This window comes from Fundulus heteroclitus, chromosome 12, assembly GCF_011125445.2.
Source record: "Fundulus heteroclitus isolate FHET01 chromosome 12, MU-UCD_Fhet_4.1, whole genome shotgun sequence".
Taxonomy (NCBI): Eukaryota; Metazoa; Chordata; class Actinopteri; order Cyprinodontiformes; family Fundulidae; genus Fundulus; species Fundulus heteroclitus.
The window spans coordinates 33,845,020-33,864,474 of record NC_046372.1 but is presented as its reverse complement, the minus strand read 5'-3'; the positions used below and the strand labels follow the sequence as shown (position 1 = coordinate 33,864,474).

The following is a 19,455-nucleotide window of genomic DNA, read 5'->3' as shown; positions in this document are numbered from 1 at the left end:
GCTAAAATCTCATTGAATCCGCAAGACCACCTTAACGGCGTTCGTCCCGCCCCTGGAGCTCGCTGTGCTCTCTGTGATTGGCTGAGACCTCGTGGATGGAAGTGGCTGCAGAAATGCAAAACTTGTTGCTGGCTCCTCTGGACGCGTTGATCTCACACAGCGCCAAGCGGCAGAGCGGAGTGTGCGAGTGAGTGGATTTGTGAATCGCTCCGGAGCGCGCTCAGACCAGACCAGACCACACCACACCAGACCAGAGCACAGGCAGAGCAGAGCAGAGCAGACCAGACCACAGTGGGAGAGCGGAGGGACGCGCGCGTTAACAGCGGAGCGCAACGGAGCGCACCAACCGGGACTTAAGGCACAGAAGCTTCTCCACCGAGCGCATGAGCGGTAGCGCGGTGAAGGATGCTGTCAAGCCGCTCCGCGCTTGTGGAGCACCGGGGAGTGCACGCCGCACAGCTCCTGGATCAGTTCTCATAAACTAACGCCCTTGTTGGAGAATAGTGTTTATGGACTTCCATCTAACACCCTGGACTCTTGGTTTTCAAGCCTGCTGAAACAGGTCTTTTTTTTTTAATTAAAGGACACCGGTGCGCAGAAATTTGTCAAAGCCAGACACGCACACCGCTCCACGCTGACTTTTCTTTTTGTTTTTATTTCCAGTATGGGATCTTACTCTAAAAAATCATTGCGGGACATTTTTTATCGGCCTGGAAAGGAGAATTAAACGAGGGAAAACTGTGACATTTTGCTGATTCCCTTCGAATTTTGTGCGCTCTTTTAAATTTTCCCTGAGCGGGTTTTTGTTCGCCCCAAAGATTTGCGCACAAAGAACAACAACTTTTAAAAGTCGTGACTTTTCTGCAAGTTTTATTTTTTTGGTTTGTTGTTTCATGCAAAACGAAAACGTAAGACCAGACATTTTCACGTATTAATACTGGAAAAGACACGCAGCTTCCGTGCGCATTTGGACACCGTCTGTCCCTTTTCTACTCCGCGTCCTTGGAGAAGTCAAAAAAACAAACAAACTCACTTTTGATTCCCAGAAATGAGAACTTATTTGGTGAGTTTTATCGTTTAAAGTCTACTAAGCATATTAATAATTAGTTTCATCAACATTGTGTATATTTTTCCCCCTTTTTTGCTTTTGGGGACAGACGGAAAAATACAGAGTGTGCCGATGTCTGGCAAACTGGCCGTCATGTGGGATTGATTGCTGGGGAGTATGTTTGGGCTGGAGCAGTTTGGTTCTCAAATTAATATCAGAAACCCTGGCCAGTCAGAAAGAAACATAAACCAACAGAGACTGAACATGGGCTCACATTATAAAAGCCCAGGCTTTCATGCTGGAGGCCCACCTGGAGCTGTGGAGTCCGGCATGGGCCCCATAAATGACTCCCAAATGCTCGGGCTCAACATGAACATGAACGGTGAACCGTATGGTGGGTTTCACCCTCGGGGACACCCAGACATGCATGCAGGGGGCGGACTCCAGCAGCAGCAGCAAGGACCCATGCATGGATTTTTTAACAACCAGCAACCTCATCAAGGACATTCGCATGCCCATCAACCTCACCCCCACCAACATCACCCACATTTCAGTGGGAATTTTGGAGGCCCAGATCCAGGGTCATCATGCTTACATGGAGGCAGGCTGATGGGCTACAACAGCAATGGCATGGGACCACAGCAGGGCTTTGGAGAGGGTTTTGATCCTCTTGCTGAGGGACAGGCGGGAGAAGCCTTTCCCCAGCAACAGCCACAGCAGCAGAGGCCTGCTAACATACCCGAATTTCAACATCACGCCCCCCCTAGCGGCAACCATCCCGTCCCTGCTCCCTGTCTTCCCCTGGACCAGTCACCTAACAGAGCAGCCTCCTTCCACGGTCTTCCATCTTCTTCATCTACATCATCTGAGCCTCACACTATGGAGCCTCGACGGATGCCCAACCAAGGAGCCGTGGAGGGACTAGAGTACAACTTTCCAAACGAGCCTCCATCTGGACATTTTGATGTACCTGTGTTTTCCCCATCAGAGTCAGAATCTCAGCTACCACATTTTGGACCAGGCAGGCCTGTTCCCGGTGGAAATTTCCCAGGGAGCGCCGGCATACCCCGGACACCGGGTATGCCAGGCATTTCTAAAGGACACCAGCCTCCACCACAGCCCCAGCAACCTCAGCATGGAGTGTATTTTGAGCGTTTTGGAAATGGCCGGAAGATGCCTGTGGGAATGGAGCCGGGGGTCAATGCAAGACATCCCCTGATGCAGCCACAACAACAAGCTGGCTTAATAGCCAGACAGAACTCTTGCCCCCCTGGCCTCCCTCGACCCCCTCAGGCTGAGCCTGGCAATACTAACCCCAACATTCTGGACGGAGGGGTCATGATGCCTGGCCAACATAACCAGTTTGAATATCCCATTCACAGACTGGAAAATAGAGGTTTGCACCCCTATGGGGACCCCATGTTTAATATGCAGCAGCCAGCTCCTCCTCCCTCCCAGCAGCCCCCAAATCAGAGGCTGCAACACTTTGACTCTCCTTACATGAACATGGCGAAAAGGCCCAGATTTGATTTTCCCAATTCACATGGTGGTGAAGGTTGGTGTGGGAGTATGGATAACCACCTCTCTCCCTCAGCTTACCCCGGCCTGCCGGGAGAGTTCACTCCACCTGTGAATGAAAGTTTTGCACCAGGTCCCCTGCAGCATCCAGGGCCTGAGCCACAGTCTCTGCAACAGCGCCAGAATGCAGCCATGATGATCAAACAGATGGCCTCTCGCAACCAGCAGCAGAGGATGAGACAGCCGAGTCTTCAGCAGCTAGGTCACCATGGCGACGTGCCTCCTGTCCCGATGGCTCATGGAGGTCCAGTTGGGAACATGCCTCAGCCCAACTTTGAAAGGGAGAACAGTGGCAGAATGCCCAACATTGATGGACAAAATCCTCATGTAACTCAGGAGAACTCCTGGTTTCAGGGTTCCCACCCACCTGGAGAGATCATGTCACGGCGCATGGGTGGTGCAGGTACTGAGTCTGGGCCTAATGACATGGGGCTGCAACAGAACGGGGCTGGGATGATGTTCAGGCCAGGCATTGGTATACAGGAGCCCATGAGAATAGCAGGAGATGGACATGTGCAGACCCTTCATTCTCCAGGCATACACTCACAGTTTAGTGGAAACATGGGTAACCTCTCACAAATGCAGTCCCCAGGAGCTGGAGGAGGACATCCGAATGCACCAGCAGAAAGGCGACCAGCTGACTTCCCTGCACCTCCGATGGGAGTACAGCCAACGTTTCCCTATGGAGGAGCTAACCGCCAGGGGCCGCCTCACAATGCTCCCCAGGGGGTGAGCACCTCACCAGGGAGCTACCCTCCACAGTCTGAGTTCCCCTCAGGCCAGCGGTCGTCTGTTAGTAAGCTAGGAGCTCTGTCCCTGGGGAACTTCAGCAAAACCAGCTCTAAGGACAGTGTTTTCGGTCAGAGCTGTTTAGCGGCCCTGTCCACGGCCTGCCAGAATATGATCGCTAGCCTAGGGGCCCCCAATCTTAATGTAACATTCAACAAGAAGAACCAAAATGAGGGCAAGCGAAAACTAAGTCAGACAGAGCAGGACATTAATAGCAGCACATCTAATGGGACTGGAAGTGCTGGTCCTGAATATTTTCAGAGCAGCACTTCCCAGAACAACCAGATGCCTGGCACCAGTAATAGCAACCCTAAGCCTGTAAGTCAAAGCCAGACGGTGCAGGGGGAAGCCAGTGCCCTCTCCCCAAACTACAACATGGACGCTACCCCGTGCAGTGAGGGGAAGGCAACAACAGGGAGTGGGAGAGGGAGAGGGAGGAGAAAAAGAGACAGTGGACATGTGAGCCCTGGAATTTTTTTTTCCTCTGAAAATGGTAACCCTGTTGTTAGTCCAGGCCAGCAGACCCCTTCGGCTGGCGTTGGGGAGAGGGGTGGGGGCACACCTCATGAAAAACACCTCCAGTCACCCTCTTGGGGGAAAGGAGGTGACCTTATGTTGGGGGACCAGGCTGACCTTATGTCTTCTTTAGACAGTGGCATTCAAAGTGTTGCTGCCAAGTCTGACAGCAGCTCACCAAGGGTGGACTTCCCTGACGATGTCAGCACCCACTATGGCAACGAGGATGAGGTGTCATCCAGCTCGGATGCAGGAGGGGCTTCCGCAACCAAGCCCAATCGCAGCCCTATGATCACAGGCTCACCCAAAATGCAGCGGAGTGATCACAGTTTATTAAATGGACAAAAGCCCCTTGGGATGGGCATAAACAATCATACTACCTCAGCACCAGACAGCTATGGACTGAACACTGGTGCCGGCACAGGGGCCAGCGGGGTGAGCCACCCGGGCACTCCTGGGGTGGAGCAGGTACGCACCCCATCCAGCACCTCGGGCCAGGAAGAAATCCACCCTCTGGAGATCCTTCAGGCCCAGATCCAGCTGCAGCGGCAACAGTTCAGTATCTCAGAAGACCAGCCCTTGGCTATGAAGAACGGCAAAAAGAGCAGCGACTGTCCCTCGCAGAACGGAGACAATGAGCTGCCAGGCTGCAGCCCGGATGCCGGGAAGGGCTCAATGGGCACAATTGACCTTGACACCCTCATGGCAGAGCAGCACGCCACCTGGTACGTGCCCAGTGACAAGGCCATGATGGATGGGTCAGAGGATGACAAGGCCATGGGACCCTGGGAAAAAACTAAAAGCCAAAACAACAGCAAAGAAGGTAAATAATTCCTTTCTTTTTGTTTTTATCTCTAAAATACAAACTCAGGCTGTTGATAATATGTTTTGGTCTTAAAATGTGTTTTTATTTGTTCAGCCTAAGATGCAGTTTCAAAAGGTACCCTAATAGCTGTACTTTCCCGGTGAAATTGATAATCTGGCAACTTTTGTCCATGCTGTGTGAGCAGCCTGCGTCTCTCTCTAATCCACTGTGATGTTAAAATTTAAAGCGTTCAATTCAGAAAAGCAAAACGAATATTTTAGAATTTTTTTATATTTAGGCATTAATTAATTAATGCATATTGTTTATATGCGTTTTTTAATTTTAAATGTAAAATGGCATCTTAATGACCAAAATAAAGTCCGTTTTTATTTCTAATTGTAGCCTACAGGCTCTTGAAAAGAGAGCAGCTGAAGAAAAGTAAACATTTCCTGTGGTTCTTTATCTCAGTTTTCAGGGTGAACAACTACATTGAGAAGATTAATAGCTTTCTGAGGATATGCGTTTGCGCAGCGGGGGGTTCCCTCGCCTTGTTACGTGTTTGTTTTTGTCATTATCGTGGGATAATACCGGCCTGGTCAAAGTGGATAGATTTTTCCACAGGGTTTTTGGGATCGTATATCCTCAGTTTAAAAAAAAAAAATGCTGTCATTCACTTTTAGTATTTTGGGACAAATTTTACACAGGAAATACATTTAAAAGCGTTCTATCAAAAGATCCCCAATTTTTATGGTCGTAACTTTGTCTCAGAGCGAATATTTGACTAATAAAAATCAATAATTTTTATTATATGGCCTCTCTAACAAGGTTGAAAATATTTTTAACTGAAATATGTTTTTTTTAAGCCAGAAGAGAAATTAGTATAAATTGCAGTGGTGAGTTTGTGGTTACAATTATATTTCTTTCTAACGCAACGTCTTTCTGAGTACTTGAAATTTAAATATATTGACATCTTTTTTTATTGTTTTATCTAAATGTGACCTTTTTCTTTCTATAATAATATTAGCAATAATAATATAATAATTATTATTATTAATCTAAATGTATACAATTGTTACTTTATTTTCATGAGTTGTTACATTTAAACTAGTTTTCAAAATAGTTTTTCATCAGTATAACTTCATCATTTATCAGGCCTAATTTTCCATTTTGTTAGGACGTAGTCTAAAACTGTGTCGATGTTTGACTATATGGGCGCATAGGGCCCTCTTGCTTCTGCAGCGTCTCTTTGTTCTGATCTGTGCGAGTGCAGAGAGCGACGGGGGCGCGCATGGCGCGGACTCTCTGCGTCCAGGCGCGTCGTTTGTGTGACACGGAGAAGAGGGTGTCGGGTTATAAATAATAATGCCATTACACAGATGGAGCACTGTGTTACAGAGTAGACAGTGGTGGTATCCTTTGTCCTTGCACACTTTAATGGAAAATTGGTAACACTGCTGTAAAAACGCCCTGTAGTAAGAATAATCTAAATTTTGACAAATTAAAAGTAATACTTTCAATAAAATTTAAAACGTTTTGAAAAGGAAAATCCCGAGAAAAAAAAAAAAGGGGTCGGTTTGCACTGGACGTTTTATTTTCCCACCAGTTAGTCCCACATTTAACATTACGAATGGCAAAAAAAATAAATAAATAAATAAATCATAAAGTATTTAAAAAGCATGGTAGTTTCTCCTCTTTTCTCGTCTGCTCTGCTCTCCTCAGCCCTCCCTGCGTGGACACAAGGCATACAGCTCTGGTGCGATCGATAGCTAGTTAGCACAAATCACAGCTCCTGACAGTTTCTCATTTGAGTGCCTCAGACAGCAAAGATGGAAAAAAAAAGAAAAGAAAAGAAAAAGGACGGAGGTGTATATATTTATTTTCTTTTTTTTTTTTTTGGAGGGACGGGGGAATTTTTGCAGATTGAATCTGATGCGTATAGGCTCAACATTTGGGAGCAAAATCACACAATAATTTAAGATAAGTCACAGCCCACAGTATAAAATCAAACATCCCACAGGCTTTTTGTCTCACCACACACACACACACACACCACACCACACACACACACACACACACACACACACACAAACGCACGCTAAAAGGGATCCGCTTTGACCACTCAGTCTAGTTTTAAGTAATCAATCGTGTAAACCAAAAATACGCCACAGGCGAGGAAATGTCACTGACACAAATTTAAAGTAAATCATAGCAGTACTTTAGTCAATTAGTTTTAAATGAGTTATTGCTTGATCAAAGAGAGGCATCATTCTAAGGTGGATGAAATTAGTTTATGAAAATGCATTGACCGAAAGAACTTCTCTGGCCACTTTAAGATGTTACTTAGTTTCCAATAATCACTGTCGGGTAAACTAGTTGCTAAATACGTTTTTTTTTTTAAATTGGCTCTTTTGAATTACAGCTGTTTTTCATAACCTTTTCTCTTTAAAATTCTTTGAATTGAAAAGCTTCTCTATTGTGTGCTGAAAAAGCTGAATAGATATTAACAAATCCAACTGTCAGCAAGAACTGATAAAATGCACGTGAGATTTTTGGGGCTTTTTGTCCCAATAATTTTGCAGCTGAAACATGCGTATCATTTAATGAACGTCGATCCTCTACGTTACTTTTTAATTTCACTGTTTTTCCTGTGTGAAGTGTCTGAGTGCAGTGTGCAGAGATGAGCTGCTGGTGGTGAGAGTTAAAGCGGGTGAGGGCCAGGGGTCAGTTTGGTTCCTGTAGGGTTTATGTTTTGCCACCGTTTCCCTGGAAAAAAAAAAAAAAAAAGAGAGAGTAATGTCATGAAATGTATGATAATGCTGTTTATTTTAGTGCTGCGGCCTGTCGGTGGTGCGTCAGGAGAGCAGCTCGCTTGGGAAACCAAACAAAAAGACAAAGTGCAGATATTCAATAACTTCCTGTGAGTGTGTAAATGTGTCAACAGATAGCTGATAAAACTTCGGCCGTGCTTTCAGGAACTGTTCTCTCGGCGCGTCCTCTCCGCGCTCCCCCTGCGGCCGTTTAAAGTGACGCGTGTGGCGGTACGATGTTCCCTTCTGGCGTCGTGTTTGGCCTCGTGTCTCAGGGAAATTGTGTCTCTCTGAGTTTCTTTGTCTATTGCCTCAGAATGTGGTGTGCTTCATCATCTCAGTGGCTGTTGTTCACTCTCGGTTTATATTTCTCCTTTTTTTCAAAAACTTTGCGTTTTTCGCACCCCCACTCTTCCCTTATCGTGTACATATCTTAGCCAGTAGCTGACCGTTCATGTGGAAACTCATGCACAGTCTTGATAACAGGCAACCAGCAGGCGTAGGAAGTGATTCAGTTATTTTTATTTTTACTTTTCACTTTTTTCCTTTTTTTTTTTTTTTGCCACATACTTGTGTAACATTTCTTTTTTTTTCCCATCTTCTCAGTTAAAACTTCACTGATAACCTTGTGGTTCAGTTTCCTGTTTGACTCTCCAACCAATCAGTCTTCAAACAAGCTCTAATAATAATCAAATCTTTGTCACTCTCACTCTGACAGCTCGGAAAGAGGGGGGGCTTGCATCTTATCACGCTTTCTAGAAAGCAACGAATTGCAACAGAAGCAGAGGTTTATTGATATTCCACCGTGAAAAGAGAAGTCCTGTGAGATTTACCTGGCTTTGACATTTCTAGCACGACAAAAGTCTCACAAGTAACACCAGTAATTTCTCTTTCCCCCTCCTTTTTTTTTGTTCCTCCAAGAAAGAAGAAAGTGATTGGCACGTGCTGGAAGGTACTAAAAACAGCTCGGGGCAGTTCATGTTCTTTACCTGTCACTACAAGGTGTTTCATAATTGACGTCTGCAACAACATTTATTGCACTCGTCTGTCCTGCAGTAATCATTGTAAAGACGAATGAATGATTTATTTTATTTGGGTACTTTGACAAATTTGATTATTAAACAGTCATTTTTACTGTTAAAAGCACAAAAAGAAAGAAAGTGGAAAAGGCCAATTTCAAAGCAGGAGATGAACCAATCAACTGGCTGGAGCTAGAGATCGGAATCGACAAATATTTGCTTGATTGTCTAAGATCAGTGATCAACAGGGGAAATACTGAAAAACCTGATTCTGTCTAATTCCTTAATGTATCAAAACAGAAAATGTCCCTAATTTTAAGTCTATAAAACAGTTTTACAGATATTTTGTAGAATGCTACAAACCTACGCTTTGATGCATGAATGGGGATAATCTTATAATTCCTTGAATTTCTCTTGGATTCCAATCCAATACCTCTATGCAGCATATGTCTTCCCCCCTTAATTTGTTATAATCCTTAAAAAAGAAAAATCGGAACCGGTCAAAATCAGTGATCGGCAGCTCAGACCTAAAAGAAAATTGCAAATCGATGTATGCCAGAAAAAAAAAAAAAAAACCTGAGCCATGCATCTTTAAATAAAGCAATTTTAGATATGATCAAGTAATTTTTTTAAATAACAATAATTTTTATTTCGTTTTGTCAGAGTTACACAAATGACCAATTTGAGAAACATAACAATTTTTACAGCAAAAAAGTCATAATATAAAATCTTATTTGAAATCCATAACACTACTGTTTTGTTTGCTTTTTTTTGCCGTTTTTGTTGACACACACAGTGTGTAGCATAAGGCTGGATTGTTGGCACCACAGCTTGAGAATGTGGATTTGTCATCCGCAGGCATAAAGTTTGATTTATTTAGACTCTGTGTCAGGCTCTCAGCTTCTGCCTTCGATCTCAGGTGTCTGCATGGAAACACATTTAATTCCAACGTGCAGGAAAAATTTAAGAGTATTTACTTGACTTTTAAAAAACACTGGAAAAAAACCCGTCTGACTTGCCTTTAAAGTATTTGGATTTTAAGACGGTCTTTGGGAGGGTTTTTTTTTTTTTTTTTTTTTTGCATTTGTTTACATGTTCCTTCATTTTTTTTTTATGTGAGAGACTGAGCATTAGTGACAGGTAAAAGAAGTCTTTTAAAGAAGCGTGCTTGTGACTGATGAAGGCGAGGGGGTGGGGGGGGGGGGGGTGAACAAAGGTGTCAAACCTTTAGCTTTGCTAGATTTTTTTTTTTAACTCTTTAAAATAGAAGCTCATTCTGTGTTTTGTTTTTTTTTCCCAGGAGGAGGGTGCAGGGATAAAATGAAACTTGTCTCAGCATGTGGTAGATTTTCTCCTCAGATGCAGCTGGAAATGCAAAAGCGTGTGGATCCAGTCCTTAGATGGTGTCTAACGTCTCCATGTCCACCGCGTTGTAGGGTGGGGACGGTGAGCGCTGAGCTCCTGAAAGGTGTCCCATGGTTATTGCTTGCCACTGAAAGTAGTTCAGCTCCCCAACAATGTGTGTCTCTGTGTGTATGTGTGCGTTTTCGGTTTTCAGAGGTGTGGATGTTGTCACGCTGCCAGTAGCGGTTATGTTATTTGCCATACAGGTAGTCACCAGGCGCTGTTTAATTTGTATTGAGGAATTGATAAATGAGTTATGACACTGGGGCTGTTTCTCCTGGGAGACAGAAGTAGAGACTGATGGAGCACGAGAGGAGGTGCGAGAGACGGCAAGAAATAAAGAACGAAAGGGCGAAAGCGGGTGCTTTTTCAGAGGACGTGCTCTTTGCTCTGGAGACGAGTGTGGGTAATGGCGACCATTTGTACTTATGGAGGAACAAAGAAATTTCAAATCACAGCATTGTTCTATCAATATCTTTTTGCTTCATTAGTTTTTCCAATATTTGTGCGTTGGATTGCATTTTAGTTACACATAAACTGCAATTAAACGTATTAAACGTTTTGTGTTTAAACACACAAACTGAAATACACTCCGTCGTCTTTAGAAGACCGTTTTGAGGATTTTAAAGTTACAGGTTTAAATCCGCTAATATTTTTCTCTCATATCTTTCCTGTGGTTTAAAGTTATTTTAGTGAGAGGCCAGAGAAAGTGCTGAAGTAACCGCAGTTTTTTTTTTCTTCCGAAACAGGGGGTAATGAAGCGCTACCCCTCCCCCACCTGTTGCTCTGCACTGCCAGCAAGATGGCGCATAGAGAAGCTTCACTGTTCCCTTGCTCAGAAAAAAAGAAAATTGGAAATATTTACGGCCATGAAAAACACACAGTCAGTCGTGGTGTGGAAACCCACGGATCGGCGGCAATCAATCTTCTCAAGGTTACAGTTTTCAAAATTTTGCGGAAAAGTTGTGAGGAGGCTCGACCCAAGAAGGTAACCTGGCAATTTAACCAGCTAATACTAGCTTGTTTGTCCTGAAAAGCAGAAAGGCAGAAAGGCATAAACATCTGTGCAATAAACGCTTGAAAACTGCTGCTAAATTTAGAAGAGTTTTCTTTTTCTTTAGTCTTCAGGCACTGAAATCATCATAAATCTCATAGATGGAAATCGTAGTAAATATGTTATTTTTACCCAATGGTACCACACCGTGAGAATCTCAGAACAACCTTAGAACTAGGGCTTCCAAAAATACCCGTATTATTGTTTTTAATAAAATAATTGTCTCTTTTAGGCAGATCTTACAGATACATATTTCAAAATCTTTTTTGTGTTGTTGATCTTTTCCAATAACATGAGTGCAAAAAGTGAACTTTTCTGGGGGGGGGGAGCAAAGAAAAAAAAAAGCAGCACGCAGCAGTGTGCAGAAACAAAATAGAGACAGCGAACTAGATCAATATGTCACCGGTTTGGATGACATGCTGGACAAGTCCTGGACATGGCTGTGAGTTATGTAGGAGGCACTAAATCACTTCCCATGTTCTGATTTGTGTCTGGTTTCCTAAGCACTGCTTGTGGCTGGAGGGGGAGGTGTGTATGTGTAGAGGTTTTAGGGGATGGTAGTAAGTGTGTTGCTGGAGAGAAGGTAACAAATGCTGGGGGCAGTGCCTGCCTAGGCAAGTTTTCTTTTTGTTTCTTTTTCCTTTTTTTTTTTTTTTTTTTACTTCTTCATGTTGCAGGGCAGAGAACAGAGAGGAAATTCAAACCAAAATAACCTCTGTGCCCTTGCCTGAGAAATGTCCCCCCCTCCCTCATCGCTCTCTCCAGATATCCTCCCTGCTCTGAGGGAAAGGTCATGCTACGGCACTTGGGTGGAGTTGAGGGGGATGTGGGGAGCCTCGCATGCCCCCCCCCCCATCTACCTTGGGGCATGGATAACCGAGACAATACCTCTGTGAGGCCCTTTGCACTTCAATAGGTCTCCTAAACATACCTGCAAATTAAGGATTTTCTTAGTTTTGCCAGCGTTGTTAAGTTTTTTTGTTGTTTTTTTTGCCAATAACCTGAATTTTCAGGGCAGGCAACAATAGGCTATATACACTAAATTGCAGCCAAGAAAATATCCGCTAGTTACATCCTGGTCCAGGTTAAACAGACTTTTCCCCCCCATCCTCCTTCTCTAAGATCAGATTTTTTTTCTTCCCCCCTTCGTGCATTTTAACCACGGTTTTGTGCTGAGTCCTCACGCAGAACCAGAGCGCTAGTTGTTATGCCAAAGGAATCTGACCTGATGTCACACACTGTCATAGGAGTGAAGGCCTTTGGGTGTTTTTGTCAGGGAGTGCAGCAATCTGATTGGTCTGGTTTGTGTTCAGAGGGGACGGGGTCGTGCCCTCGGGAGCCTAAGGTTAAAGGTGAAGTGGCGTCATGGAAGCGTTGGGATGGGGATAGAAAGTGGGCGCAGGCCTGCCCGCCGCATGGGACTGCACGGCCTGGGAAATCACTGTGACAGAAACTCAAAACTACTCCAACGCACACTATATTTACTTCTGCTCTTATTTAATTTAGCTTATTTTATTGGTTCTATGACATGGGCGAGGTACTGGATTACATTTGGCCTCAAGTAAAAATAACAATAAAAATTCTAAAATCATCGAATAGCATGACCTCCTTCTTTTGTTTTAAACAGATAAAAAGTTACTCCTAATTTCATTAAACAAGTTTCATAGTTGTCCACAAGAACTAGAGGACACTCTAAGATCAAACTAATTAAATTCATGATCATATGTAGGTTAGGGGCCGTGCGTTTTTTAGTTTTTGTCTTACATATTTTTTTTTCAGTACTTTGTAATTTGACAATCATGCAATTTAACGTTTAGATCTACTTCTATACCATCCACCTGCAAAACACGGCATCTAAAAAAAATGCTTCTATGGCTAAATCCAGCACATTTGCATGAAAATCCCAGATACCCATTCTGTTTCTTGTGCATTGCTGCTTTTAAATAGATAAATTCATACAGCTGCTGAGAGAATATTAATGTTTATAGTTCTGGTTTTGGTAAATGGAAATAAGAAACTTTGGCAAATAATTTACAGAGTAACACAAATGTGAAAAGCTGATGTTAGCTGTTTATTTAGCGGGCTATCCTCTCTGGTAGCCTGCTGTGTGCAGCTTAACAGATATGCCGCTTGTGGACTGACAGCTGTAGCTTTAAAACAGCGTTGCATTAACAGAACGACGGGTGGTACATCTTTAATTTTCCATGATTTTAAATATTTCCAAAACAGTCAAATGTGTTTTTCTTGTTGACAAGGAAAAGTGTATTGGCCTACTTTGAGCCATCTAGGAGGCGGAGTGCTGCAACAGGTGGGAGAGAAGTAGCGCTCTGCTCTTTGCCCTGTGTACCGTCAGAGAAAACCCTAAACACATTTTATTTTTCTGGTTTCTCACTAAAAGGTCCTGAAACCTGCCCTAGCCTCATTCTTGTTAATATTAAGTCATTTTCTGTAGTTACTCTGGTCGCTCATAAATAGTTTCAGAGAAAACAGCGGTCACTCCAGTGTTTTTCTCGGGCATCTCCTTGAAAGAACTTTCAACACTTGAAATCCTAACTTTTTGATATACCGTGACTCCAGTTCCTACTCTTAACATTACAAACCATCCACGTTTCTTTGTCACACTCCAAAGTTGTTGAAATCCCTTGTAACTGTGCTGCTGTTGTTTTTTTTTTTTTTTTAAAGATCAATTAGAAAAATTAATTGTACTCTGTAACAGTTAATACGGAGCTGGCAGGAAAATGGTCTCTGAGCAGCCTTTGTTTACCTTACTGTGCTGCTGCGAGTGTGTGCAGTTTGACATGTAAACCAGTGTCAGGCCGTCAGCTCCCAGACACATTGGTGTCATCCAGACAACCGGAGCTGTGCGCCGTGCTCCCTGCCTTCATGGCATTCAAGCTCCACTCATCTCTGTAAATCGTTTCTGGCTGTGTCTGTGAAAACGGCTTCACAACCCTGCTGCTGCTACTGGTGTGTGTGTGTGTGTGTGTGTGTGTGTGTCTAAGCATCATCACCAGGCACCAAATAAAAATATACTGCACTTGGGGTGAGAGATATGGCCGTATAAATGCATCCCTTTTGAATTCGGTATTTATTTAGCACATGTCTTTGGTAATCCTTTGCGGCTGTAATGTGGTTAAGGATATTAAGGTGTATTTGTGGCTGAGCGCAGCTGCCTGCACTGTTACCGTTGCCCCGTTTTTTTTATTAGGCATTTTCCCTCTCGCTGGTTGGAGCTAAGCGCTCGTTTCCTTCAGGTGAATGGGCTATTATTGAGATATTACCGTGGATATGAATTCTGCGTCAGTCAATGAACAACCGTAGCCAGATAGATTTTATTGAAGAAAATTCCTGCTTGTAAAATGTCATGGCGATTTGGGATTTAGACTTGTGTGATTTTTTTAAATTTCACACTGCCGTCTCCACCTTTGAACGAATCCACCGGCACAGATAATTTAGGAGTGGCGTTGTGATTGTTTCCCCCCACCCCCCGCTCAGTTTTGTGTGTCTTGAAAAATGACACCCATTGACTCCCACTGTATGATGTTGAGTTATATTCGTTTTTTAAATTCAGGTTATATATTTAGTGCCAAATTGAAACAAATACAATCTAAAGGCTGTTCTCAGTCCAGTTCATATGCAGGTATACAGAAAACCGATCTAGACCAAATTTAATTAAATTCCATTCATTTCCAGTTCATTTCACTTTTATGAATAGGCAAATTTGGATTCAGTTACATACAGTCCGATTTTAGAATAGTTATAATACAGTTAAATCTAAATCGATCACCTAAAAGGTAAAAGCTTTTGACTGTGCAAGGAAGCCCAGCTGATTGCCACAATTCAGCAAATTACCGCCATCTTGCATTTATTCTTGCTCTGGGCCTTGATGCTGGTAACTGGCCCATATTCATTTCCAGTGATAAATACAATGGTTTAGGTTTAAGAAAGTTTGGGTTTAAAAACAAAACAAAAATGACCAAACAGTTGCAAGAATAGCCTAACAGATCCCACCCCCACCTGTTGCTGTGTCGTTCAGCTGGTTAAAAGAGGGTAATTTCACTTTTGCCTTCCTTTTACCTCACGTGCTTCTTAACCAATACGCCAGACGATATCAGTTTTTTTACTCTACATGTTTTGTTCTCTGAGTCGAAATAAAAATAAATAAATGTTATGGAAAACATGAAAGTATAAATTACGTAACATCATTTAAGCAGCAGTAAAAACAATAAGAAGTTTAGTTTAAGTCTTTGTGGTAATACTGTGATAATATAAGCTGAAGGTCTATCAAACCGACCCATGCCAAATTTCTAGTTACACAAAAACAAAAAAAAGGATGCCTTGAACATGAGAATTGGGATAATTCCAGTGATAAACATGAGGAGGTGCGTATGATCACACCAGATAGAGATCATATCTAATATTTTCAGCCATGATGTGTTTTTCACCGCTACCCTTGCTTTGGAGCTGAGTAATATGTCTAGCTGTGGTTGTGTGTGTGTGTGTGTGTTTCGGCATGCATATCTTTGTTTTCAGGCCTGTGTGTGTGTGTGTGTGTGTGTGTGTGTGTGTGTGTGTGTGTGTGCGTGTGTGTGTGTGCGTGTGTGTGTGTGTGAAGCAGCAGCTGAAGGCTGGTGTGAGTATGGCAGCAGCAGCGGTTGGTTGGTTGGTGTGCTCTGTGTCTTTGGCTGTGTGCGTTGTCAGTTTGCTGTGTGTCAGCAGTGAGCCAGGGGAACGCTTGGCTGCCTATTCAGGCCGGTGCGGACCCTGCTGTGCCCAGCTAGCATGAGCTGCTGGCGGGTGCTTGAGGGCACAGAGCTGGGAAGAGGGAGTGTGAGGGGATGTGGGGGTGGAACTGGCAGGGGGGCGGGTGGGTGTTTGTGGGGGGATCGGCCGCGCTGAGGTGTATGACTGTACCCTCTGGCAAATGTGAGATCTTGTCACAGCCACCACCAACACCGCTCCAGAATCCTCATCGCTCCCTGCTCGCTCAATGGACCAGCATCCCCCCACCCCACCCCCCACCCCCCTACATTCACTACTGGATTGAGGTTGGAATATGGAGAGAAATCTTACAGAGAGCAGAGGTGATAGAAGCAGATGAAACAGAGAACAACGGGAGGCTTGGCTGCCTGACCTTTCACCAAATCCCCCCACTTTTCCATTCCACTGGTCGCACCCCAGACTGGCTGGGGGGCACGCCTGCCTGTCTGCCTCTCCTGGTTGCTCTGCGTTGTGGTCTCGCGGCTTTTTTGTTTCTATCCCGTTCCCTTTTGAAATCAAATTGTATGACCGGTGCCACAAGCTTTACAAAAGAAATGAGAAGAGCGAGCAAAGAATAATAATAATAAAAAAAAAACGGATTAGCTGAAAAAGGAGAAGTAAGCTTGCAGATGATACAGGCATAAAGGTTTTTTTTTTTTTTTTTTTTTTTGCAACGGTTCCCCCTTCCCTTAAGTGAGCATCGCCCTGACTGGAGTGTTGTGATCTTGAGCCTCTCTGCGCCCAAACTGTCGTCTATCACAGCCTCGCCCCCCCACCGTCTCTGACACATGTAACTCAGCTTGTCAGAGATGTTTTCCACCTGCCTCTGCGCTCACACACCAGCTCGTCCCTGAACCTCAAAGCTTTGTGTCTTCACACGGTTGATCTGGTTTGTTTCAACCATCCACACAGAGCCTGGCAGTGGTGCGTTTTGTGTGCCGAGGAGATGGGAGATTAATCGGACTGATGTAAACCAACGATCGCTAACATCTTCACACACAGTTTTCTCTGTGCTTAGGGCTTGCTTGGAGGCAAAACCCAAAAGCACAAGATGCTGCATTAGTAGCATACAACACATAGCCCCACCACCTCTGCTCCGTTATTTATTTATTTATTTATTAATGTGTGCCCTGATTAAATCAAATAAAATTCTACTTATTTTTACTTATTCATAGCAGATAGATGTGATGAAGTGTGATACTGCACTCATCGGAAGTTCACACTTTTCTCCGTCTTCTCTTTAGCAATTTATTCTCTCGCACGGCACAGAAGGATATTTCTCCACATACGAAGTGTATATCTTTGGTATCTGCTTTTATAGATATTTGTTTAGAATTTTTTTTATTAGAGATGCAATGATCAGACATGTTTTTGGCGAATTTCCGATCCCCTTTTGTGAACATCTGACCTGCCGATTTCTTTTATACATGCATATTTATTCTATTTCTAAGCTAAGAAGTATAATAAATAAATAATTTTCTTTACTTTTAGCATAGATTGAAAAACAATAATACAACAAAATTCACTCAAAACCTGCAGTTCATAGGAGGTATCTGTAATTGAAACCTAACTAAAAACAATCACCACTCCATAAGACAAATATTAACACAAATTTTTTGTATTTTTTTCCTTCACTTAGAAAATGTAAAAGTGATTAAAAAGTATAATTTGTCTATTCCCACATGTTAGATGATGGATTAGAACTGAATTCTTCAAAAGACAAAAAAAAAAAAAAAAAAAAAATGAAAATAGACAGATGTCACATTGGAAAAAATTAGCTTCTGCTTTTAAAATGCTCCATGCGGCTTCTCTGATTACTCTGGCTTTACCTTTAAGCGTCACGTTTATCCAGAAAATAGCTGAATGACTTTTCTTCCATCAGTGACAAACTCCACACTGAAGAGAGATCATCGTGACCTGCTAGTGCTTAGGAATGCTTGTTCACTATTCACATTTTTCCTGACCAGTCAATCACAAATCAGGCCTAGTCGAGGGTAAAATCGGCCAATTCCCGTCACTGGCTGATTTCTTGGTGCACCTCCGGTTTTCACATAATGTTTAATCAACCTATGTATGGATTTTTCCACAACCGTTTAATAGGAGACTTCACACTTGCTGACACCGGGTCGATACTGTGTCATGGTCATTATGTCCATAAATTGGGCCAAGCAGATTAAAAGGGTCAGTCTCCTTAGTGCCCTTTGACCCAGTGATGGGAGGTCGCGCAGGAGGTTTTCAGTTTTGCTTAATTTAATTTTTGTGCGTGTGAGTTTTGACGTATTTTTCTCAGGCAGTGAGGAGGTGGACTGTGAGAAGAAGCTTTGCTTAACAGACTCCACTTTTGGTCTTATTGATGAAAAAGAGGGGAGAGGGGGGGCGGTGGAATGGTGTTGAATTAATTTCACAGTGCAGACTTGGAGTGGGATGTGAAAATGACACTGGTTTCATTAAATGTGTATATTTTAAATGATTGATCTGTATCAGAGAACGCCAGCTGCTTGGAGTTGTTGAAGCCTTAATTAACCTTCTCCTTTCCTGTGCTTCTGTGCAGAATCTGAGCTCTCCCAGAGTAAGACCGGAGCTGCGGCCCCGGGAGCCGTAGGAGGAGGAGGAGGAGGAGGAGGAGGAGGTGGGAGCAGCGGCGGAAACCACCTGCAGTGCCTGTCCGTCCACTGCACAGACGAGCTGGGGGACAGCAAGGGCCGAGGGGGGCCCGTCTCTTCTTGGCGCTCCATCCACTCTGACATCTCGAACCGATTTGGGACGTTTGTTGCGGCTCTGACTTGAGCAAAAAAACACAAAAAAACACACACACACTTGGAGGAGGAAGGATACAAAACCAGAGAAAAAAAAACTGAAGGAGGACCTCAGAGACAAAAAAAAAATAAAATAAAAATAATGATGATGATGATGATGATGATGACAATATGTTGATGAGACAGCTGTGTGCGGCTCTTGCCTGTTCAGGGAGAGAGACATTTGCGCTCATAAACGCAAAACCACGAACGCAAATTACATGAACACACACACACACACACACACAGAAACAAATGCCATGGGTTTTTCTTTCTTTTTTTTTTTTTTTTTTTTTAGACACATGCAGTCACAAGTTAAAATTCTGCTGGACACTAAAACATGGGGCCGACGTACCGATTCCCATATCTGGAAAACCTCAAATCCACTTTTTTCTTTCCCTTTTCATTTCTTTGTTGAAGGAAAATAAAGACGTGCTAAAGGAGGAGAAGAGAAAAGCAGGAAAAACAGAGGAACAGATGTCAGTTGTCATTGGCTTTGATTGTATACCAGTGTTTAAGTATTGGTGATGTGACCTCGACTTCATTGCTTTTTACTCTGTCGCTCACTGCAGCCCACCTGCTCTTACCTCAGTTATGGCTACATCTCTAAAGTTGACCTTATTCTTCCGGGTGGGGACTTGTTTGACCAAGGGTGTGCTAAATTTTCTCTGATGAGGCCCCCCGGCTCATTAGATCAGAAATGGACTCAGAGGAAAGCTAGAAGTGGGGCAATTATGCATGAATGTACCTCAGCATTTGTATTTTTTTATTTTTATCTTTTTTTTTTTTTGGTGAACTCTGATTTTCTCATCTTTGTCAAAAGCATTTTGGAACACTTATCATTTGCTGCTCTCAGTCATTGAACTCGTATTTCTCTTT

General features: G+C 43.4%; 1 protein-coding gene across 1 annotated transcript; it reads left to right on the top strand.

Moving 5' to 3' along the window:
• The first annotated feature begins 129 nt into the window (after positions 1–129).
• Positions 130–18,868, top strand: mn1b (meningioma 1b). Its single transcript, XM_036144487.1, has 2 exons — positions 130–4,754; positions 18,333–18,868. Exons 1-2 carry the CDS (start codon positions 1,226–1,228, stop codon positions 18,566–18,568), a joined length of 3,765 nt encoding a protein of 1,254 aa, XP_036000380.1. The 5' UTR covers positions 130–1,225; the 3' UTR covers positions 18,569–18,868.
• Positions 18,869–19,455: the final 587 nt, after the last annotated feature.